This window comes from Trichosurus vulpecula, chromosome 2 (assembly GCF_011100635.1).
Source record: "Trichosurus vulpecula isolate mTriVul1 chromosome 2, mTriVul1.pri, whole genome shotgun sequence".
In the NCBI taxonomy this organism is placed as follows: Eukaryota; Metazoa; Chordata; class Mammalia; order Diprotodontia; family Phalangeridae; genus Trichosurus; species Trichosurus vulpecula.
Genome location: NC_050574.1, coordinates 88,658,742 through 88,682,838, shown reverse-complemented (window position 1 = coordinate 88,682,838; position 24,097 = coordinate 88,658,742). Strand labels below are relative to the sequence as shown.

The window sequence follows — 24,097 nt, the reverse complement described above, 5'->3', positions numbered from 1 at the left end:
TTTCACAATTTTGACATAGACACACGAACAGAGACAAACTCAAAACGTAACAAAAAACACAGTGTGGATCGAATTGAAGGCTAAGCAGGTCCCCTAAGAGGAAAGAAAGTAAACCAGGTTTCCTCTTCAATGAAAACACCCCAATCTTCCCACACCCCAACACAAAACAGAAAACCATTAGCATGAGTTAATTGGAGGCTAAACAGGTCCCCTCAGAGGAAAGAAAATAAACCAGGTTTCCTCTTCAAGGAAAACACCCCCAATCTTCCCACACCCCAAACAGACCAATAGCATGGGTTAACTGAGGCTAAGCAGGTCCCCTCAGAGGAAAGAAAATAAACCAGGTTTCCTCTTCAAGGAAAACATCCCAATCTTCCCACACCCCAACAGGGAAGATAGTGTCCCAGCCCCCCTAGCTCTGTACCACAGCCTCGTCAGGGTTTATCGTGATAACAGAGACCCAATGGCTAGCCCCAAACCAGAAAAACCTTACCTCTAGAGGTCTGAAAACCAGAATTCTCCGTAGGCTGAAAAGGGACAGGTCAGCAAAGAGCCCATTCTCCGAGACCATCACTCCACATCAGAGTCCTAGGAAAAGAAATCCCCAGGAGCCGGCCCTCTGAAGTGAGAGAAGGTGGATCGGAGGCAGAGACTCCCTGTTGAGATCCGAAATTCTGTGTGTGTCTCCAGGGCGGTAACACATAATACCGCCTCATCTCGCTGGGGCCTCCAAAATGTTATACCAGAAGCGAGTGAGACACTCCACAGAGTATAAGTTTTAAGTGGAGAATTTATTAGCCGGCGGCCATTCGGGGAATTCATCCCAAATCAAAATGGCCCCGTGTTGGGGTGACAGCTTGAATTATATAGGATATGTGGGGGTACAGGGTGGGGGGAACAGGAACAAAGGTCCTGGCTGATCAAAAGATTCAGTCAGGTTATCGTACTAGTGGGATAATCTGCTAGAAAGGGTCTGCCCGGTTATCCTTCAGTGGGATGGTCCTATCTATTGACATTTCTTGGTGGAGTCATGGAGTCCCAGGGGGTTTGCTAAATGCCAAAGATATCTGAGTCCATTCTTTCTGGGGTGCTTGTCAGTAGCTAGGGGTTTCTCAGGGGTTCCTAATTTTTTCCTGTATTATAGTATGACAAGGCCAGGATCCAGAAAGGTTTTGAAAAATTAGAACAATAGTCCCAATCTGATAAGATAACATTTAACAGGAATAAATGTAAAGCTTACAGTTTTGGTTAAACAATTCATCTCATATATACAAGGTAGGAATAACATGGTTAGACAGTAGTTTATCTGAAAGGGGATCTTGGAATTTTTATTTGCTGCAAGATCGTTATGAGGAAAAAGCCAAGAAAGCTCACATGACCTTGGGTTACATTAAGAAAACTGTGGCATTTAGTGGAATATTACTATGCCATATGAAATTATATATGTGATGGATAGAGAGAAACATGGTGAGATCTACATGAACTAATGCAGAGTGAAGTTAGCAGAGTCAAGAAAACAAAATACATAGCAATGACAGCTATGGATGGAAAGAATAACCATACACACACACACACACACACAAATCAAAAGTGAGTGTTGCAAAATTATAAAGAACAAGCATGGTTCAAAATAAGAGATATGAGAACACACTCCAAACCTTCCCCTGTGCAGATATGGGAGGTTCACATATGTTACACATTGTATGCATATTCAGACTTTGTTAATGACTAGTTATGCTGACTTTTTATTTTCTTTTTCTTTTTGTCTTTAAAAATATACTACTTGTGGTTCATTCCTTTCTTTGCAAAATGACTAATGTGAAAATATGTTTAATGTGAATGTATATATAGAGCTTATATCAGATTGCATGCCATCTTGGGGAGGGGGGAGGGGAACGAGGGGGAGAAATTTTGGAACTCAAAAGCTTGTGCAATGGAATTTTGTAAACTAAAAATAAATACACTTTTTTAAAAAAGCAAAATTTAAAAAAAAACAAAAAAATACTAGTTGTTATATGAGATGATCTCTGGGAGAGGGAAAGGAAGGAATATAAAAGGAAATTATGGTGACAAAAAAGATTTCAATAAAAACTTACTTAAAAAAAAAAGAAAAATTGTCCAATACTAGGGATGCGATAGTCCTGCTGCACTCTGTCCTAGTCAGAGCACATCAAGATTATTGTGTTCAGTTCCTAGGGCTACTTTTTGGGATACAAGTTGATAAGATGAAGAGCAACCAGAGGAAGTTCACATCTATGCCTTGGGTTTTTTGTCAATGGCTATATGGAAATTCCTGGGTGCCCTTTTAATTTTATCTCACCTCTGACCATCTCTGTCATACCTAAACATAGATCCCATCTTTTCCAGCTTTAAAACTTATGCACCATGCTATCTGTGATACTCCTGCCCTCTAATACAGCCAAAATTTTTATTCAGTTCTTGTCTGTGGGTTAAGGTCACTTCTATCTCCCAGCTCATTAGTAGAAGAAAGGCAGGCAATGGGCAAGTCCTGGCCTCAATAGTTCTTTTTCTCAGCTTTGATTACCAATTCCACTCCTTTCCCCAGCTGAGTCACTATAATCTGACTCAACTTTTACAGTTTTCAATAACGACGATGAGCATATATTTAGCACCTCTTATGTGCCAGGCACTTCACTAGGTACTAGAGATGCAAAGATAAAAATGCAACAATACCTTATATTACTTTCCCTCAAGAAATTTTCATTCTTTACAAGTCATTCCCCAATTGATAAATGGTTAAAGGATGTGAACAGGCAGTTTTCAGATGAAGAAATTAAAGCTATCTGTAGTCATATTAAAAATTCTCTAAATTACTATTGATTAGAGAAATGCAAATCAAAGCAACTCTTAAGTACCACATCACACCTATTAGATTGGCTAACATGACAAAACAGACAAGTGATAAATATTGGAGAAGATCTGGGGAAATTGGAACACTAATGCATTGTTGGCAGAGTTGTGAACTGATCCAACCATTCAGGAGAGCAATTTGGAACTATGCCCAAAGGGCTATAAAAATTGATACAACAATACCACTTCTAGGTCTGTACCCCAAAAAGATCATAAAAATTGGAAAAGGATCCACATATACAAAAATATTTATAGCAACTCTTTTTGTGGTGGCAAAGAATTGGGAGTTGAGGGGATGCCCATCAATTGGGGAATGGCTGAACAGGTTGTGGTATAGGAATGTGATGGAATACTATTGTTGAAATGATGAGCAGGTTGACTTCAGAAAAACCTGGAAAGACTTATAGGAACTGATGCTGAGTGGAGTAAGCAGAACCAGGAGAACATTGTACACAGTAACAGCCACATTGCATGATGACTAACTTTGATAGACTTAGCTCTTCTCCGCAATGCAGGGATCTAAGACAACTCCAAAAGGCTCGTGACAGAAAATGCTCTCCATATGCAGAAAAAGAATTATGGAGTCTCAATGCAGATCGAAATGTGTAGTTGCTCTCTCTTTGTTGTTGTCGTCATCATTGCTATCTCTTCCTTCTCATGGTTTCTCCCATTGGTTCTATCCTTTTTTACAACATGACTAATGTGAAAATATATTTAATAGGAATGTATATGTAGAGCCTATATCAGATTGCTTGCCATCTTGAGAGGGGGCAGGAAGGGGAGAAAATTTAGAACTCAAAATCTTATGGAAGTGAATGTTGAAAATGAAAAATAAATGAGTAATTTTTTTAAAAAAGAAAGAAATTTTCATTCTTATGTCTCACAAAACTTCAGTGATTAAGGACAGGTTCTTGGGACAATACTTGAAGGGAAGAATCTCCTGAGAATTAACTCTTACCCCAAGTCACCAACCTTTCAGTAGCTCAACTCAATCTCCAATTTCCTCCCGTTTCCCACGAATACAGACAGACCACTGTGGCACCACTCTGAGGCACATGAAGGAAAAGCTGTTCCTACCCCAAACCAGTGCTGGCAGCTCTAACAGACGCTTTCTGCTTCATTGGAGGGTTGGTTCAGAACCATGGCCAGCAGCCAGCATCTTGAATATGTAACAATAGCAAGTTTCCACCACTGATGAGAAGATACTTTCATCATCAGATTATTTACATTTTAAAAGAGGAGCCAAAAGAAGGTAATAACTAGCCAAAGAGTTCTAGCTATAATGGTGGAATTTTGGGGCCTCATGGCAGGGTTTTGGGGGAAATGCTAGTGAGCAGGTGAGCCCTGGAATCTCAGAGCCAGAAAGGACCTCCAAGGACATCTAGTTCCAGCCATACCAGAGCAAGAAGCCTCCCATACAAGTGATCAGCAGCCTTTACTTGAAGATTTTTAACATTGGGAATCCACTACTAACTTGAGAGACATTGTGGAATAGTGGATAGAGTGTTCAACTTGGAGTTAGGAAGACCTGTATTCAAATGTCACATCAAGTATTTATTAGTTTTATGACCCTAGGCAAGCCGTTAAATTTGTCTGAGCTTCAGTTAGCTTTTGTATAAAATTGGGCTAATAATAATTGGGAGGCCCGAATGAGATAATGCAATAAAAACACTTTGCAAATTGTAAAGCAGTATATAAATGTCAGTTGTCATTGTTATTACCAACTGAGACAATCCCATTTTGCTTTTAGACATTTTTATTTTTAGGAAGTTTTTCCTTGTGTTAATTTGCCCCCTTGTCCTTGTGGAAATCTGTCTTCCTTTGGTTTCCACACATTACTTCTAGTTCTGACCCTATGGGGCCAAGTAGAACAAGCTTGTCCTTTGTCTCTGTGGTGACTCATTAAATGTTGAAGAGAACTATTATGTCCTCCTAAGTCTTCTGTTCCCCAGGCCAAATCTAGGTCCTTTTGCAATCCTGGTTACCCTCTTCTAGACACACTCCACCATACACATATTTTCCCTAAAATGTGGTGCCCCAAACTAATCACAGTGATTGAAAAGTATGCTACCCAGGACAGAGTAGAACCTTTACCTCCTTTGCCCTAAACACTATTCCTCCCTTACTTGAATGTAGTCTGAACAGGATGGATCTCTAAACTGGGAATGGTCAGAGATGAAAGCAGAGCAGGCTAGAGATGAGTGTGTCATGGATTAAGTAGCAGTTTAATTAATTAATTTCAGAGTGAGGGATGCAGTTTACAAACCTGAGGTTCTCTTGAGAAGGAGAGCTCAGCATGCTGGAATGAAGGTGTGGTTTATATATGTAAATCACAAGTGAGAAAAGGTGGGGGGGTGGGGAAGGTGGATTACAACACAATCATTTCCAGGGCCCAAGAGGTTTGCCATGACAAACCCATGAGTGCAGAATAATACAAGTGTTTTCTAATGCTATGGGACAGTCCTCAAGTTGATTGTTCCAAGTCTTGGGGGTCATTACTTGGTGGGGCACAGGACCAGAGTTCTGTGATGTGAACAGGTTCTACAATCTAATTTGCTTCACTTAACATATACAAGCACAGTACAAGCACAGAAATGTCAGAGTGATTGATAACTCTAAGCTGAATTGTGAGTCTCTGACTCCAAAGCCAGAATCTTTTGGCGAAATGGTAGCTCTTAAAAATCTAAATTACTGGTATATTCATTACACATATCATATCAATTAATATGAAAATCATATCTCCCTTCACACTATAGACTAGGATAGAATTAACTTTTTTTGGTCGCCATGTCACACTGTTGATCATTTGAGTTGCATGAAGATACAACAGAAAGAATCTGTGCTTCTTGTGGTGTGGGGAACTCTACACCAATACAGATCAAAGCCAATCTAAGCCTTGGGACATAAGTCCTAGTGAGTTACCTAAAGTACACAGCAACTCGCCCAGTGTCACATAGCTAGTGAATGTCAGATGCAGAACCTGAACCTATACCAATCTGATTCTCTGCCCTCGGTGCCATGCTGCCCCTTCATTAATTTATCTAGTGATCCTGTCAAAAAAGAAAAGAGGTTAGTCAGGAATACCCCATTCTTGATGAAGGCATGCTAACTTATAGTAATTGCTGCTTCCCTCTCTCAGTATTCACATAGCATTCCTTTGACAAATCCCTTTGTAAGAAATAGAAGTCAAGTTCACTTGTCTCTGTTGCATGACCTGAAGATGCATAATTATAAGTTTGAACTTGTATTCATTTATGAACAAGACTACTCTCCACTGGACATAACAAGACTGAGTATGGCAACTCCAGGGAACTCCAGAGCTTATATATCTTAGATTAGGAAGAGTAAAGGTGGGTAAATGTTCCTTATTCTTTCCATACAATGTGAAGGCTAAGCTGATATTCATGCTGTGCCAGACCTATTGGAAGAGACATTAGCAGGAACTCTATAGGTACAACAAGAAGAAATATACATGTAATCCTCTTTATGTTGTGCTGTGTATGTGGAAATGTTCTCTTTTTTGTCTTTTTAAAGTTCAAAATGAATTAAAAAAATAAAATAAAACAAAGAATATGCTTTAACTAGGACTTGGTGCATGGTGTATTTGCAACCACACTAGCACACAGGGTGGGCTGCTAGCACAAGTTCTTGATCTGCTTTTATAAAGAAAGATAGCTTCAAAGGGGTTAATAATCTTATTTTAATTAAACAATGCTGAAAGATATATAAGTAGAAGGTAAAGGTAAAGAAGTGAGTATCCAAGAAAGACTAACATCATCCATTAGTTCAAGGGAAAAGGTCAGCACCCTGAAAGTGGAGAAAATCAATTATTAACAAGCAGAGTGATCCAATAGACAGGCTCCAACTGTCTAATGATCTCAATATACACTTCACCATTGCCCAATGTAATTCCGATGTAGCTCAGCAAAATAAGAGAAGTATTTAGATACGTCACTTGACCTAGAGAGCGTTGACATCTAGGTTCACATGGCCAGGAGGAAGGGGGGGGGGCCTTAATAACAGCTACCCAGACTCTCGTCTAGGAAATAAAAAAGACCTCGAGTGAAGCATTGTTCCTATGATCAAGCTCCCAGGCAAAATACCAATCTCCCAGAATATATACAGTTTCCAGACAAAGACTCAGCACTTGATTGGCTCAGTGCCAAAAAGCATGAAAGCTTACATTACTCAGCACCTAAGAGACTGTTATGACCATGGACTCTACCTTGTTTATGCTTACACATGGTAATTATATGTCACCCAGATCTGACCATATCACTCTCCTACTAAAAAAAAATTAAAAACACCCACCATGGCTCCTTATTGCCTTTAGGGCAAATCAAAAACTTCTGAATTTATCAGTCAAGGACCTCTGCCTTATCTCTTCTTAGTCTATTTCTGTTATAGGTGGTCTTTTTTCTCTTGACCAGTGCTTTGTGTGACTGACTGCCACAGTTCACCCCGAGATTCGAAGTACCATTTGCATATTAACTTCTGCTGGGAGAAGTAAGGCTGTGGGATGCAGTGAACTACTGTATGGATTGGCAAACTCCATTTTGGGAGACTCTCTTCCAGAAGGGATAACTTCATTAAATATTGTGCATCTAACTCTTTATGTTGTTAATAGCTTTCTTTGACCTATATCATAAGTAATTGTCTAGAAATTCAACACTTATTTGTGTAAGATGTTTCAATAAATCCCACTTTGATACATGTTATGTAGTGGGCTTTTCTTTCAGTTCTTAATCATGTGGACCATATCATTATTTAGAGAGCATTTGCTTCTACTCAAATGTATCTGTGATTTCATTGATTCAGAAGTTCCCTCTAACGACTCATCCATGCCTCCCCATCCTGGGCTCCTCTTATCCATGTCCTTCCATAAGTTCATCCCAGGGGAATCTATCTAACATGCTAGAGACTTTCCTTGCTTTCTCCTGAAGTTGAAAGGGTCCTACTGGAACATTCTGGCTGTCCACCTGCCATCCCTTGTCCTTGCCTTATGAGCAGCCCATCTTCTCTTTATATAATTCCTTGTTGATATCTCTTAATTTTGTTCTTCAAAGTCCATCATTAATTAAATTTTACAGCCTGCTCCCAGCCATCCTATGTCTCTCCATTGCCCTCTGTGTGACATTCATTTTTAATTCCTTGGAGACTGTTCTATTCCATGTCTTTCTGTGATATAGCAATACCAATAGAATGCTGGTATTAAAATACTGAGTCTTTGCTTTCATAGAAAGCTTGAGGTCACACAAAGCATACTTTCCTAGGATGCCTTGTAGTTTCCCAAACCTAATTTAGCCTGATCTCCTCCTGTTCAGTGCTAAATCCATTTGCTTCTAAATGTGGGGAAATGGGTAAGAGAGACTGATCAATTGTTTAGGCTCAGAAATTAGCCTTTGGAACCCAGAATGTTTCAGCCAAATTGGTTTACCAATTTTTCCCTAAACTTAACATTTCATTTTCTTACTCTGACTGCTGAAACCTTGAAAGATATCTTTGAGTTTACAGGCTAGATTTCTTTCTTAAGGATCATGCCTTAAACCCAAACCACTCTGGCTCTCATTGATTGGCCAACAATAGGTCTCAGGCCAAGCCTCACTTGGTAATTGTTTGGGCCCTGATTGGCTCACAGTGAATGTAAATAGCAATTGTTTCAGCTTTTGGGCAGAAACCCTGAGAGTCTTCCCTTCCCAGATTGATTTTTTTTTCTAGGTAAAAGAGGCCATTCACTGTCTCATTTCTTACCTACCCTTAATCACTGATTGAGCGTTGCCTCAGTCATACTGAGACCTATTAAATACCTTAGGTTAAAAAGACTAAATCTACATCCAGAGCCATCTCCAATCATTCTGATACACACACACACACACACACACACACACACACACACATATATATGTATATATATCTTGCCACTGGACCCAGATGGCTCTAGAGAAGAAAGTGTGGCTGGTGGCTTTGCACAGACCTCCCTCACTTTTTCTTTTGGAGGGGGGAAGGCAAGACAATTGGGGTTAAGTGACTTGCCCAAGGTCACACATCTAGTAAATGTGTCAAGTGTCTGAGGTCATATTTGAACTCAGGTCCTCCTGACTCCAGGGCCGTTGCTCTACTCACTGTGTCACCTAGCTGCCCCCAGACCTCCCTCACTTAAATCCATTCACTTGCATATCATGGCATCACCTCCCTGATGTCATGGTCCTCTTCAAGAATGAAAGACAATCGACAAGTCCATTTGCTTCTAAATGTGGGGAAATGGGCAAAAGACTGATCAATTGTCTAGGCTCTAAAATTAGCCCTTTGAACCCAGAATGTTCCAGCCAAATTGGATTACCAATTGTTCCCCGAACTTAACATTTCATTTTCTGACTGACTGTTCACATTGGCTCTCCTCCATGCCAGAAATTCATTCTTCACCTGTGCCTCTCAGAATCTTTGTTTTCAATCATGGCTTAACTTTCCCTACCTTACTACCTCCTTCAGAAAGCTTTCCTTATCTCCCTCAGTTGTTATTACATTATTTACATAACTCTTACTCCAAACTGCATTAGAACTTGTAGGTTGAGTTCTCTTAGAGGAATAGCTGCTTCTTCTTCAGGTTCTAGGGTTATCTAACTCCTATAACTGTTGGTCCTGAGCCCCCACTGGTATGCTTCCCATTAACAGTCAACTAATATACAACTCGACAGAGGCATTTACTCAAATGGCATAGAAAGAACAATGGTTACAACACATCCCTCCCATAAACCTGGGGTCACTTTCCCACCAATACATGACTTTTGTGACAGAGAGTGTGGGCACAAACTTCAAGTCCAACAATAGTGAGGTATATATGGAGGAAACACATGTGTCTAAGGCAACTCACAATTCCAGATCTGCAGAGCCCCAATGTTTCTTATCTCTTCAGAATTGTAAGGCTTTCATGTCTTTTCCTCCTTGAACTCTCCCCTCACAAAATTTACTTCTGGTAGTAGTATCTGGGCTGGAATGGCAGCTCTGCTTCTAGGCTGGGCTGGGCTAGATCCTCGCTGGGCACGGTATCTCAGCTAGATGAGTTGCTCAGCTGGACTCCCTCATCTGGACTGTTGGGCCACTGGGATGCTCTGCTGAGCTGTTCCTCCACTCCGGCAGGCTTACTCTTTGGTGACAACTATAGTTTCTGCTACTTCCAATATCAGGCTCAGCTGAGGGTTTTCCATTTCTGGGCTCTGAGTTTTCATCTTTCAGGCAACAGGCAACAGTATAGAGAGACAAAGCCTCTCTTTTTCTTTTCTTTGATGACAACTATTTCTGGTTCAAGGCTAGGTCCCTTCAGTGAGAAACCTCACTTTAACTTAAGGAGGTGGGGAGGGAAGCATTTATCAAGTGCCTACTATGTGCCAGGTCCAGTGCTAAGTGCTTTACAAATATTATCTCATTTGATCCTCACAACAACCCTGTGAGGTAGGTGATATTATTGTCCCCATTTTACAGTTGAGGAAACTGAGACAGAGGTTAAGTAACTTATTTAGGGTTACACAACTAAGAATTGCCTGAGGATGAATTTGAACCAACAGATCTTCCTGACTCAAAGCCCAGTGTTCTATGCACTGTGCCCACCCAGCTGCCTCTGTACTGGCTAGCTGCCTCTATGGAAACCATCCAGTACATTTCCCAGATCTTATCTCTACAGTCTATAGCCATTTGGCCGATAATCACCAGACAGATTTGGGGTTTGAGTTTCCCCAGTTCTTTAACTCTTAGGTTTCTTCTGTTGTCCTGCAAACAGGCTGGGAAACAAAGTATTGAGACAGTCTATGTCCTTAAGAACAAATCCATCATTTCTGATGCTTTCCTGGATTTTCAAATCAGTCACTCAAAGTCTCACATTGTATCTTTTTTGGCCATGTATACCTACAAACTAAACCAATTCTGAAAAGCAAACATTATTACATCTATTTATCAGGTGTGTATACTGTATCCTTCCTAATAGACTGTAAGCTGTTGCAGGGCAAGAAGTGCCGCTTTTGTATCTCTAGCCTTCAACCCAATAACTGGTCCAAAGTCGGTACTTCAGAAATTGTGGTTGAATTGAATTAAGGCTAGGGAATTGGACTTCTCAAACCCACTTTTTTGTGGTCACTGGAACTTCCCATGTTTGACCAAAGTCAGCAGAAAACAATCACTTTGTAAATATAACCCATGTTGTGAAACAACTTGGGTTCTCTCCCCTGCAATTTCCTGGATCTCTAAGTAACATACAGGGACAGGAAATGCAATCTGCTAGGGAGATGAATTGCCTAAAATGTTTAAAGGAAGATGTGTAAGTTTGTTTGTATTGGGAGGCAGCAGAACATTTAAAACAAAGGCAATAAACTGCTTTATTGAGGTACATCAGAGGAGAATGCACGGAAAACCCTGCCTGAAACATATTAGGGGCTGACCAAATCACAAACTCAGTGACCAGCAAACCTACCAGTCAATGAGAGGGGCCGACCCTTGTGCTTAGAATAATGAGGCAGACATTTTGCAAGGTCCTTTATTGAGAGGTGGCCATGGCAACAACCACAAAGTGGAGTGGCCTCACCCATTGTAGCTCCACATCTGCCTGGTCAGAGGGGCCTGAGGCCCCTGCCCTGATCCCAGGACACTGCTCACAGATCAACTCCCAAACACCTCCATCATTCTCATCCTCATCTTCATCTTTTTCCTCTGCTTTCTTCGCAGGCTGCCCTCAGCCTGGCCTGGCCTACACAATAGGGGGACCAACAGGTCCCTACAATTTCCCAGTCCAGAAGCTGGAAGATCAGGGCACTGGGCCTGAGAGTTGAAATGCTCCAGGAGGCAGGAGCAAGGTCCTTGGCATCAGCTGAGGCCAAGATCCTGGGAGCAGAGCATCCCAACTTTGTCCTGCAAGGAAGAGAAGGGAAGGGAAGGGATCGGTTGGATCTGGGGAGAGCTCTGAGGCCTTCTTTCTTTCCCAATCCAGAGAAAAGTAGACAAGGGACTCACCTGAGTTAGATACACAGCCCTCCTTCTTCTCTCCTGGAATACCAAGATAAATAGATGAAAGCCTAACTCTGGATTCGTTGCCCCAAAAGTTTCCCAAAATTTGTGCTTTCTTCATATCCTGATATAGGCTATCCCACTCAGCCACCCCACTTCCAGGAGAACTCTTTCTCCTCCCCCTTTCCTTTCTTCAGTCTTTTCCTCCTTAAAGATCTGATGCTAATGTTCCTTCCTTCAGCAACCTTGTTCTATACCCTAGTTCCAGTTTCTTCACGCTCTCTTGATGATAGGTGGACCTTTTCATTCCAGTATAGTTTTGCTATCTCCTCTCTCTCCTTGGGGATCAAGTCCTGTACTCCCACACATTTCACACAGAATCTTCAATTTGTAAGGGACCTTGAAGGCAGTGAACCCCCTGACAGACTCTACCTGAGTAGGAATACCCTCTCTGATGTTCCTGGAAAGGGGTTATCCAGCCTCCCCTTGAAGAAGTGATAGAGAACCCACTATTTCCTAAGGGAGTCTATCAGACTTTTGGATAGCTCTCATCATTAGGAAATATTTCCTGACATCAAGCTGAACTCCATCTCTCCACTTTTCCCTTTTGGTCTTTGTCCTGGCCTCTAGGACCAGGTAAAATTAGTCTAACCCTCCCCTACATGTTCACCCTTTAAATACTTGAAGATCTGAGTCTTTATATTCCATCTGAGTTTTCTCTTCTTCCTGCTAAATATGGCCAGTTTCTTTCAATCTCAGGGTTGATGCAGAGATGGAATATCCTCCCCTAATAGCAATAAGAACTATTGAGCTTCTCCTTCTCTAGGGAAAGGGGACATCTGTTGTGAATATTATCAATAACCTGTGGATAGAGTTAAATCTTTCTGACTTTTGAGATGATGGGAACCCTGTTAATATCCATTCTTATTTCCTTTTTCTCCCTGGATTGGGACCGGGAAGGAAAAGAAGGTGTTGAGTTGGGTTAGTGACCATGTTGTCATGGGGATAGTGTCCCCAATACCACTGGGAGGAACCAAGGGTTGCAGAATGGAGCATCTTGTCTCAGTATATCCTCAAATCAGCCAGGGCCAAGGATTCCATGATAAGCAAGGTCCATAGGAGCTATAGTTTGAGAGATTTTAGACATACCTTCTAGCCTGGGGCTAAGAAGCTTTCATTTAGATGGATTTCTAATTACCTTTCCAAAGTGTTATTTCTGAATTTATATGTTCTCTTCTCTCCCTCTCTCTCTCTCTCTCTCTCTCTCTCTCTCTCTCTCTCTCTCTCTTTGATTTTTTTTTGGCAGGGCAATTGGGGTTAAGTGACTTGCCCAAAGTCATACAGCTAGTACATGTATCAAGTGTCTGAGGCTGGATTTGAACTCAGGTCCTCCTGACTCCAGGGCTGGTGCTCTACTCACTGTGCCACCTAGCTGCCCTCTCTTCTATCTTTTTAATGTCCTAGAAAACATTCTCATTCTATCTGGAGTGTGTGAGACTGAAGGCACGAAGAAGGGGTCCTGTCAGGGCTGTGTGGGAGAATGGTAAAACCACTGGACCAAGAGTCAAAGGACCTGAGCTCAAAAGTTTCCTCTGCTATCTGTTGCTAGTTTGGCCCTGGGCAAATCCCTTCCCCTCTCTAAGTTTCACTTTTGTCTTCTACAAAAATGATAATGGAATATGATATCTAATGCTGCATGGAGTAATGGGATAGACTTTGCATCCTGGACTTCATGTCAGAAAGGCCTAAGTTCAAATCTCACCTCAGACACTTACTAGCTGTCTGACCGTGGGCAAGTCACTTAACTCTCTGTGCCTCAACTTCTTCATCTGTAAAATGAGGGAATTGGAATTAATGACCTCTAGGTCCCTTCTAGCTCTCATTCCTATTATCTTTTAAGCCTAAGAACTAGGCATCGAGATAATTGTAGCAATAAGAAAAAGGAGAAGGTGATTAGGAAATGAGGGCAGCTGAGGGAACCAAGTAGGCTTAGGGGCCGGGAAGGTCCAAGATCAACAAAGTTTAGAAAATAGGGGGGGATGGAAGTCCTTAGAGGAGCAGCCAAAGGTCCCTTGACTTTGCTCAGCTCCAAGAGGAGCTGGTGTGTCAGGAAGCTGATGAAGGTTAGTGATGGCTGAATTCCGGGGAGGGGCCCTGAGACCTAGAAAGCAGCAGAGTGGTGAGTCCCAGGGAAAGTAACCAAGTGGAGATTGGATGACCCCATTAGAGAGAAGGTGGGTTTTCCTGCACTGGAGATGGAACTAAATGTCCACTGAGGGCCCTAACACTGAAGTTTTAGAATTTGAAGAGTATGTGACTCTGATTCTATGATCCTATTCTGTCTTTCTTTTTCCTAACAGAATCATAAAATCACAGATCTTCCAACCAGAAAAGAATTTCCTTTCCCTAACCAACCATGATAAAGCACTGACTTGGAAGTCAGAGGACCTGGGTTTAAATCTTGCCTCTGATGCATACCATCCTTATGACTTTAGACAAGTCTATTAACCTCCCTGGGCTTTATTTACTCATATGTAAGACTTGAGGGTTGGATTAAATGGCTCCAGAGGTCTCTCCCAGCCCTAGAGCTAAGATCCTAAGAATCCTCTAGGCTATAGCCCAGATAAGGAATTATCTATCTTCCCTAGAAGACCTCCCGGGATGGGAAATTCGTCACTTCCCAAGGCAAACCATTCCATTTCGGGAAATATCTTGTTGGAAAATATTTTCTCTACATTAACCTTTATATTACATGCCCCTTTGTAACTCTACCCCTCCACTGCTGGTCCTAGTTCTGCTCTCTGGCCTAGTAGAATAAATTGTTTCATCCCTCTACAACATTACAATCATCCAAATACTTGAAGACATTAATCATGACAAGCAATGTGGTCTAGTGGGATGGGGACTGAACGTAGTCAGTAGACTGAATCTTAGTCTTGCTTCTTACTCTTTCTGTGACCTTGTTTTGCTCATTTAATATCTCTGGGTTTCATTTTCCTTCTCTGTAAAATGAAGGGCTTAGACCAGATGATAACAAAGTTCCCTTCCAGATTGAAATCCTATCATAGGTTAGGTTCTGCCCCCAGCCCTTGACTCACCTCCCAGGTAGGCACAGTTGAAGTGGCTACAGGTCCGATTGAGACTCCTGATGGTCACCAGGTTTCGGGTCCCATCCTGAGAGAAGTCAGACACCAGGAAAATCTCATGAGGAGGGATGAGAACCTCTCGTTCCTCTGGGAAGACTGAAAGGGCTTGTATAGGGACTCCAAAGCAAGTGTTCATGGTGAAGAAGGTTGTGTTTCCAAATCCCTGGGCCACCCCTTTTTTCTCAGAGGTGGAGGTGAACTGGCCAAGGCGAATGACATCTCCCAGCTGCTTAGGCTGGAAGCGGAGGCTGCTCACACCTCGGAACACTTCCTGCCCAGGGCCTTCCTGACAGTTCTCAGAAACTCTCAGCATCTGCAGGGCCCGCATCAGGTAGAAATGTAGGGCCTTGAAGGGGAAGTGCTTCATGTAATGTTCTCGAGAGCTGCCGGCTGTCCTCACAGCTGAGTTCAGCTCCCGGTACAGAGTGTTGGATGAATTGGTGTAGACCATGATGGCCACAGCATGCTGGGTTCGGAAACCCAGGGGCAGAGTGAGTCCCCTCCTTCGGCCCTCCCAGGTAGCTGTGGCAGCCCCCCATGATTCCCGGAGCAGGGCGTGGTTTGCCATCTCCTCCTGGAGCAGATGGGTGGCCTCCTTCTCCATCTCTTCAACACAGTCCAAGTAGGCATCATCAAAGGTGTCAGGAGCTGGGCTCAAAGGCACAACGGGGACAATGTGGGCCTAAGGATGGGGGGAGGGAAAGTTGGGAGAGAGGAAAAGAGAAGAGAGGGTATGTGGGGAAGGGGATGAGTTTGGGGCATTTCACGTAGATGCCAGAGGATCAGCGTGGTGCTTTTCTTCAGATACAAAAGTTTCACTGATCTGGCTCCCATCTAGCTTCATTAGGGGTATGTTCAAACCATTTCACTATAATCTCTCTACAAATACAGGAACCTTCTTCCACTATCCCTAGGACTTCTTGCTTGGTCTCTTGGGCCCCCTTCAGTCCTAAGGTTCTAGCAAGTGTGATATAGACTTCTAAAGTGTAAAGCCTCTAGGTGATGTGAACACTGTATGCATGTGTGATGATTTGGGAGCCTTGAAGTTCTCTGGGTAACTTCTGTCATCTGTCATTATTGAATGAACAGGAATAGACAGACACAAAGGAAGGTTCCAGGTCTTCCAATTTGGTTCTGAGCTGCCTGCTGTATAAAAGCCTAAGAATTGTCCCTGAAGTTCATTCTTCTACTGCCAAATCCATGCTCTGGCAGGGGCACTGAAAGACTGTTTTGGGGAGGTCATCAACTTGACTTCAATCTACTAGGTTAGGGATGTCCCCAGATATTACAAATCTCTTAATTACTGAAGACTGTTCTGTCTTACAGAGTGAATTACAGAGTCAGAACTGACCATCTAAAGTTCCTCCAAAGCTCAACTCAAGTACAGCTCCCCAGATGAGGCATTTCCTGATCCTTCCCCCAGCCCAGTTGTTGTATTTCTTTATGTTTACAGTGTTTATATTTAATGGAAGTAAAACAGCTGGGTCTATTCTGGCTCATACTCCATGGATTGCTAACCATTTCTGGGGAAAACATTGGCTCACTTCCAAAGGACTTAGCTCTTTGGGATGAGATAACCTAGATGGTTCTTTGGTCCTCACTTCCTAAAGCAATACATTCAGGAGAGAATGAAAAAGAGCGAGAGAGAGGCTAGGTTGCCGTCCCTTTGAAGTTGACCATCAGGATACCCCTACTTCCATTGGGGGAGCTGAAGAACCAAGGATTCTTCAAACCACAGTTTACTGCTTTATCCGAAAGCATCATAATCCTTCAAAGTGGAGCACATGTTTCTTTTTCCAGCTAACCAGGTCACAGTCTTTATGTGTATATATATGTATGCATGTGTGTGTACAAGTATATGTATATGTTGAATGTGAGCTTGGACAGATTTCAGGAGGTAGTGGAGGATAGAAGGGCCTGGTGTGCTATAATCCATGGAGTCACGAAGAGTTGGACAGGATTGAGCAACTGAACAACGTATATATGGTATTTATTTAGATGTATACCCATTGTTTCTCCCAATAGAATATAAGCTTCTTGAGGACAGGGACTATTCCATCTTTTTGCTTTGTATTCACCAGCACCTAGCACAGTAATTGGCAGGTGAGAGGTACTTAATAAATGACTTTTGGTTGATTGATGGCGTTACCCTTCTCCCATTATTCCTTTCAGCAATTTATCACAGCAAAGATAATAGCATGATATGGCAGCCAAAAAAACTAACTTGACCTTAGGCTTCATTATTAAAGACACAGGAGCCAGTGAAAGTAGGGGCGTGCTGATGATCCTGTTCTCCTCTGCCCTAGTCAGACAAGATCTGAAGGATTATGCTAAATTGGAGGAGGCAGTACATTTTAGGCACTACATTAACAAACTGGAGTGTGACCAAAGGAGAGTGACTGAATCAATGTAGAGTTAAGCAACCATGCCTTTTAAGGTTCCATTATTGTTTATTCTTCATTTCAAAGAGAACCAGTGGCATTATGGGATTATGTCTTGACTTTTCAAGAATTGGATTTAAGTAAGGCAGGGTTGCACAAAGTCATCAGCCTCACTCTCTCTTCCAGAGCTATCAGAGTCCAACGGCAAGACAAAAGTCAGGATGACTGGCAATGGCCCAGGATGCAGTGGATGACCTTGGCAATGTCTGAGCACGCTCTGAGCATTCCACAATGCCTGCTTCTGCCGCCTTCATGGCCATTGGAACAAACTGTTCTCATCTACCCATTCTGCCAAAGGAGGTTTTTACATGCTTCGGTGAGACATCCTCCTGACTCACTGATGGGTTTAAGGCCCATAGCTTACCCTCAGCCTGGTTTAGCCACTCTGCCAAGACAGTTTATCGGTGTGGGGGTGCTACCCATGCTGCAGCTTCTTGGAGTCACAGGTGAGAGCTGGGTGACAAGTGGACACCAAAGGTAGATGAGCAGCCCTGAAAAGGGCTCTGCAAGGCCCTCACATCAGAGGTGTTAGTCCTCCCTGAACACCCCATACACACAACCAAGGAGGAGAAAACATAGCTTAAGTGTAGCTGAAGGACTATGCAGAGGTATTAGACTTATTCTGCTAGGCTCCAGAGTTGTAAGGGAACCCAGAAGTTATCGATTCCAGTCAATCCCTGAAGAAGAATCCATCCTAGAAAATGTCTGACTAATGACCATCCAGGCCTTCACTGAAGACCTCCAAGGAGAGGAGAGCCCCTGATTTCATGAGGAAGCCCATTCCATTTCAGAAAGCTTCACCTGTTTTTGAATGTTCTTATTGACATCAAACCCAAATTTGCCTGTGCACCTTACCCCCATTGCTCCCATTCCATCTAATTCTGCTCTCTGGGGTCAAATAGAACATGCCCAATCCCTTTCCTACTCTAGGAGACATTCCTTCAAGTACTTGAAGATAGATATCACGTCTCTACCTTTCTCCCACTTCCCAATTCTTTTCTTCTCTGGGTTCTACATCAGCGATTCCTTCAACTAATCCTTGTGTGACACAAAATCAAGACATTCACTATCCTGGACGCTCTCCAATTTATTAATGCCCTCTCCAAAATGTGGTTTCTTGAATGGAATACATACTTCATCTGTAGTCTGTTCAGGCCGATTATAAAAGGACCATTACTTCTATTTCTGGATATTATGTGTCTCTTAATGCAATCTAAGGTTGTTTGAGCTTTCTTGGCTGCCATATGACATAGCTATCTCATTTTGAGTTTGTAGTCCACTAAAATCCTCAGGTCTTTTCCAGACAAACTGCTATCAAGCCAGGTCTCCCCAAGTCTTGTGTTTGTAAAATTGATTTTTTGAGCCCAAGTGTGAAGCCTTACATTTATCACTACCAAATTTCATTTCATTTGTTTTGACCCAATGTTAAAGTCTAATTCTGTCTTCATGAAGAATTTCATATGTGTTTGTGTCATCTGAAAATATAATAGGTATGCCATTTTTGCCTTTATCCAAGTCATCAATATAAATGTAAAAGCCCAGGGCCAAGCACAGATCTGGCAGAGGGAAGCACTCCCTGGAGACTTTCTTCCAATTTGATGTTGCACTATTGGGAACTTTGGGACTTTGAGATGTGCCATTCAACCAGCTCTGAATCTTGTATTGTGCTAGGTCCAAGTCTGACCCAGCACACAAAAATTTTCAAGTGACACACATGGTACAAGAGAATATAAAAAGAAAGACCCAAGAAAAGTCACCTAGGAACACCCTACCCCCTGAACACCTCAACCCCCCACCCCAGCTGCATTGCTGCACTGAGATGAAAATCCATCTGGTTCTTACTCTCTGGCTCTCCTAAAACAATTAGCTATACATTAGCAGTATGATTTAGCCAACCTTGGAACACCTTCAGGTATATCCAGTGTGGAAACTAGGCTGGTGCCCCTATGGAATGTTGCCATTATTGGTTGCCCGTCCTTCCTTATCTACACCTCACCCCCACTCCCCTTATAGATCTCCACTTACACAACAGAATTAACAAGTCAGCTAAATCCTCCAATTTTCAGGATGCCTACACATCAAGCTGGAAGGCATGGATTTCTTTATTTTATTTTATTTTATTTTATTTTATTTTATTTTATTTTCAGCTCCACTCCATCCCTGCTCCCTATAGTCCCTCCATCCCTCCATCTTTCCTCCCCACCTACACTCAGACTATCCAGCCCAGTATTCAGACCCTAAGTCTGACCAGGACCAACTGCCCTGAGAAGTGACTAAAGGTAGAGAAAGGGGTCATGAGGAGGGTGGGAGCCTCAGGAAGGGGTTGAGGATCTTGGGAACAGAGAGGGTCTGAGGAAGGTTATGAAGGTCCTGGGGACAGTAACTGTTCCCAGGAGAGGACTGGGGAGAGGAATAGGGATCCCGAGGACAATGGAGGTCCCAGGAAGTGTTTGAGGAGGAAGAGGACCAGAGCACAGTGGAGATTCCAGGAGGAGACTAGGAGAAGGAGGCTAGAGAGGTGCAGGGGAGAAGGACTAAGGGGGATGGAGGTCCCATTCATTACCTGTGTGAGGGAGCTGAGGCCCAGGCAGCTAAGTGTAATCATCAGGGCGGGCAGCATTGTCCCTGGGGGAGACTGGAAGGAAAGGGAGTGACTTGTGGAGATTGGGGGTGAATTTGTGTCAGGATAAATAGTTCTGATTTTTAAAAACAATTACAAAAACTTTATGTGAGCATTCTTTCTATCCCCTCCCTGTTTGTAAGGATAAAGGAGAAACAAATTAGTTCAAGGATTCTATAGGAGTAGGGTTAGAGGTACACAAGACAGTCATCCGCTTGGGGGTAGGTTTCTTTTGTCTCCATCTCTAATGCTCTTCATCTGGGTAATTATTTCTGAATCTGTGCATTCTCTAAGCCCTTATGAACTCATTCTTCTGTCCTGGAGTACGTGGAAAGGGGAGGAGAGGGAAGGAGAAGCAGGAAGTGGGTGTGAGGAGCAGTATCCCCATTATGGTGGCAGAAGCAGGAAAAGGGTAAATGTGATTAGAGATTGGGGCAGAAGAGCTTGGAGTTGAGGGAGCCAAACAGGTTCAGGAGCCAGGAAATCCTAGGAGTCTTGGGTTACAACTGAAGGGTCAAGAAAGTTTAAAAAATAATGAAATTCCTGGGGCCAAGGGCAGAGGGCCCAGTTCTCCTGAATCAGCCAGAAGAAGCTGGGGTCCAGAGACTATACGGGCTAGTCAATGAAACCTGAAGCTCTGGGCAAGCATCCAAATGCTGTATGAGAAGATACAGCATTTGAGAGGTTGGGAAAGGTTGTCAGGAGGCCAGGCAAGAGAAGCTGACTCTGCTCCGGGAAGCCACCTGATCTTGCCCTAGGACCGCAGGTTGTACCAACTCAGAGTGCTCCAACAGTAAGAGAGGGAAGATAGGAGCAAGAGATTGCAGCCTGGAGAGACCTTTCCCTTCCTCCACCTCCTTCCCTCCCCATCCCCAACAAACACAGACGCACACACAAAGAGAAGAGATACAGCGGGGTTTTGAAGAAGGAAATGAGGAGTGGGGCTGAAGGAACAGAAGAAGGGAACTAAGGAGAGGGGCTGAGGAGAGACCCTAGGGGCAGGGTCCGAGGGGTTGGTGTCAGGGCGGCGTTAAAGAGAGGAAAAGAGAGAGGTAAAGGATAGGATGAGGGGCGGGGCTAAAAAGAATAAAAGGAAGGGTTAAAGAGGATGGAATAAGGGGCGGGGCTAATGAGATGGGAAAGGGCGCGATTAAAGAGAGAAAGAATAACAGGATAGAATCGAGGAATGAGGGCTATAACAGGGAAATGAGGGATTGGGAAGGTGGAATGAGGGAGGCATTGAGGAGGTGGGGATCAAAGTGAAAAGAGGGACGGGGATATGCGGGGAAATGGACAGTTGGGTCTGGGGGCAGGGTGGGTGCACAGAAGTCGGCACACCCTCACCCCACCTCCTGGAACGAGGCAGCCCCAGGAGGACTCGGGTACCCACCTCGGGGCACAGCGCGGAGCCGATGCCTTAGGGCTTGGAGTCTGGGAGACTGCTGGAACCGGAGGAACGTAGACTGGGGTCCCAGTTGATACCACCGCAGTCTCAGTGTGGGGAAGATAAACAAAATCCTGCCTAAGTATAGTCGGCTCCACGATCCACCCACACCCCCCTTCCCTGAAACCCGACACTGCAGTCCCTCCTTCCTATCCCTGCTCTAAGAGAGAAGAGGATCGGGGCCAATTGTCCCCTTCCCCTCCCTGTGCATGGACTCTCCGGGAAAAGAGACAGTATCTCCACATAAGACTGGAGGTTTCCTGCGGGTTAGAGTGGGTCTTCTCAGGCCTAGGGTTCCCAGAAGGCAGGGGGGCTTGAACTGATATACTGTGAACTGATTCATAATTCTCCAATCTGGACTCGCCCCCTCGCCCCTCTCCCCACCTCCCCTCTCTCCCCACCTCCCCTTGCCCCATCCACTTGAAACGGGGCGGGGTGAGGCCTGAGAAAGGAGACTGAATTCAACACCCTCATCCCTCGCCAATCGCCCATCCACGCAGCCTGCCTCCCGGCTCGCATTAATCCCTCAGCTTCACACCAGGTGACTTCTTGTTTATAAACATTCACCCCAGCTCCCTTGTGTCCTTGGTCAGTCCCACTATAAATAGACCCTGGGACGAGATTTCTAGGACCCTGCCAGAGGCTAATCAAAGAACCAGGACAATTGGTGAGAAATTATAAGCAGGCACATTCTGTCCCAACCTCCCCCAGCTCAAGGGCTACCTCCCTTCTCTGTCTACGTTGCTCTCTCCACACCCTGAGTCCCCACAGCCCTCTGGGTCTCTCTTTTAGGCCTGAATACACCCTTTCTGGTTTATGGGGCCCTGTCTGACTCCCCTGTCAGACTGATCTCATTTCTCATGTAGTTAATACATTCCCCACCCCACCCTCCCACCACTACCGAAGATACGCAAGCAGAGGCTGGGTAATTACTCAGCTCCTGACTGATGAGAGTTTTCCTCGTCTAATCCAATCCCAGACCTACTACCCAGCTTTCCAGCCATCCTCATGACTTTCTTCACCTCCTCCTTTCTTTTCCACCTCTAGCTCTGGGAGCAATAATCAAATCAACACTACCATTCCGGGAAAGGAGTCACTCAAATACAGTATAGCTCCATTTACTATCCCCGTAACTTCCCAGGCCAAAACCCCCCTCCTTAGTCAGCACCCTGCTTTATGTGTTGTTGTCTTCTCCTATTATGATACAAGCTCCTTGAGATCAGGGACTGTCTTACTTTTTCTGTTTATTTCCAGCATTATGTTTATTTCCAAGCCAGTACCGGATACAAAGTACTAAATGCTTCTTTCATTGCTTTATACAGGGTGTCCCTAAAGTCTGAATACATAGGAAAATTGACTGCAATGTGGAGTTATTGCATTGAGTTCATGTGAATCTTGCAAAGTGCATCAACCTTTGCATCACAAATGATGGAAATCATATTGAAGATGTTATTTGTTAATATTCCAATTAAATACAATGTTGTTGAAGTTTTCATTCATTTCATTTCTTGAAAATATGCATTTTTGCTTATGTGTCCAGACTTTAGGAACACCCTGTACTTGGCAGGTATGTCCTTCAGTCAATTATCAAGCATTTATTAATGCCGTAAAAGGAATTTCTGGTCACTATGGGCTGGGCCCCCTGAAGTCCTTTCCAACTATGAAATTCCAACATCTTAAGTAATCCAATGATTTTATGATTCTTTGATCTTGGATTCTATGATTTTAAAGGTAAATTATTTTGTAAGCAACATACTGAGAGACAGCATGAGAATATGGCATCCTTGAAATCAGGAGTCCCTGGAGTCTAACTTTTTTTCTACCTGACTTGTCTTGAAAGCTCCACCCTTCAGAAGAGAGAATTCTATCCTGGATCTGATTCTCCCTGAAAGGTAGACATTGGTTGCAGGGGTGGAAAGATGGTAACTTTGCAGAGGAGTGAATACTCCATCTTTGACTTTGTGATCCATAAGGAAGGAGTAGAAATTTGGAATGAATTTGATATTCACCCTCAATTTTGGGAGACAAGATTTCAGGATGTTCTGAGGAAGGGTAGGATCCCATGATCTAAAATTCTACCTGGGAAGTCTGCCTAGGAAAGGTAGGAAGCTCTCATGGACACAATTTTGAAGAGACAAAACAAAGAGAATTCCAATGTGAAGAGAAAAGGGTAGTTATCTAAAGAGATGGATGCACCAGAAATATACCAACCAGCTTAAATTTTCAAGCAAACAGATATGGAATATAGAATGAATATAACACCATGACAGGATCCTGTGAGAAGAGTATAAGGAGTGCTATTGCTCAGAATGAATGTGACTGATGAGGAAAGCTAAGGAAAAGAGTATTTTCCCCCCCAAGCTCTATCAGGAAGACTTGGAGAAGGAATAGGATCTGTTGCTCAAGATAGATAGAATGAAGATAATGGATGACAAAGAGAAAGCATAGCTACTAAATTCTTATTTTGCTCTTGTTTTCTCTGCTAAGGGGGAAGGGAAAGGAAAAAAAATAAGCATTTATTAAGTCCCTACTATGTGCTAGGCATTTCACAAGTACTATTTCCTTTAATCCTCACAATAACCCT

The 24,097-nt window shown here is 43.3% G+C and overlaps 1 protein-coding gene across 2 annotated transcripts; it reads right to left on the bottom strand.

The window, feature by feature from the left end:
* Positions 1 to 11,381: 11,381 nt before the first annotated feature.
* ART5 (ADP-ribosyltransferase 5) lies at positions 11,382 to 21,568 on the bottom strand. 2 transcript variants are annotated; one of them, XM_036746221.1, is made up of 5 exons: positions 21,460 to 21,568; positions 20,013 to 20,084; positions 14,961 to 15,690; positions 11,869 to 11,901; positions 11,382 to 11,766 (listed from the first exon to the last, which is right to left on the bottom strand). In XM_036746221.1, exons 2-5 carry the CDS (start codon positions 20,067 to 20,069, stop codon positions 11,663 to 11,665), a joined length of 924 nt encoding a protein of 307 aa, XP_036602116.1. In that variant the 5' UTR covers positions 20,070 to 20,084; positions 21,460 to 21,568; the 3' UTR covers positions 11,382 to 11,662. The 2 variants fall into 2 exon arrangements, with proteins under 2 accessions (XP_036602116.1, XP_036602117.1); XM_036746222.1 differs by lacking the exon at positions 20,013 to 20,084 and having other exon boundaries at positions 21,460 to 21,567.
* Positions 21,569 to 24,097: the final 2,529 nt, after the last annotated feature.

Excerpts from the sequence above, each read along its gene's own strand:
- ART5 (XM_036746221.1), bottom strand. The coding sequence starts at position 20,069 with ATGCTGCCCGCCCTGATGATTACACTTAGCTGCCTGGGCCTCAGCTCC. Across the intron at positions 15,691-20,012 it reads GCCTCAGCTCCCTCACACAG|GCCCACATTGTCCCCGTTGT; the intron begins GTAATGAATGGG and ends CCCCATCCTTAG. Across the intron at positions 11,767-11,868 it reads GGGCTGTGTATCTAACTCAG|GACAAAGTTGGGATGCTCTG; the intron begins GTGAGTCCCTTG and ends TCTTCCTTGCAG.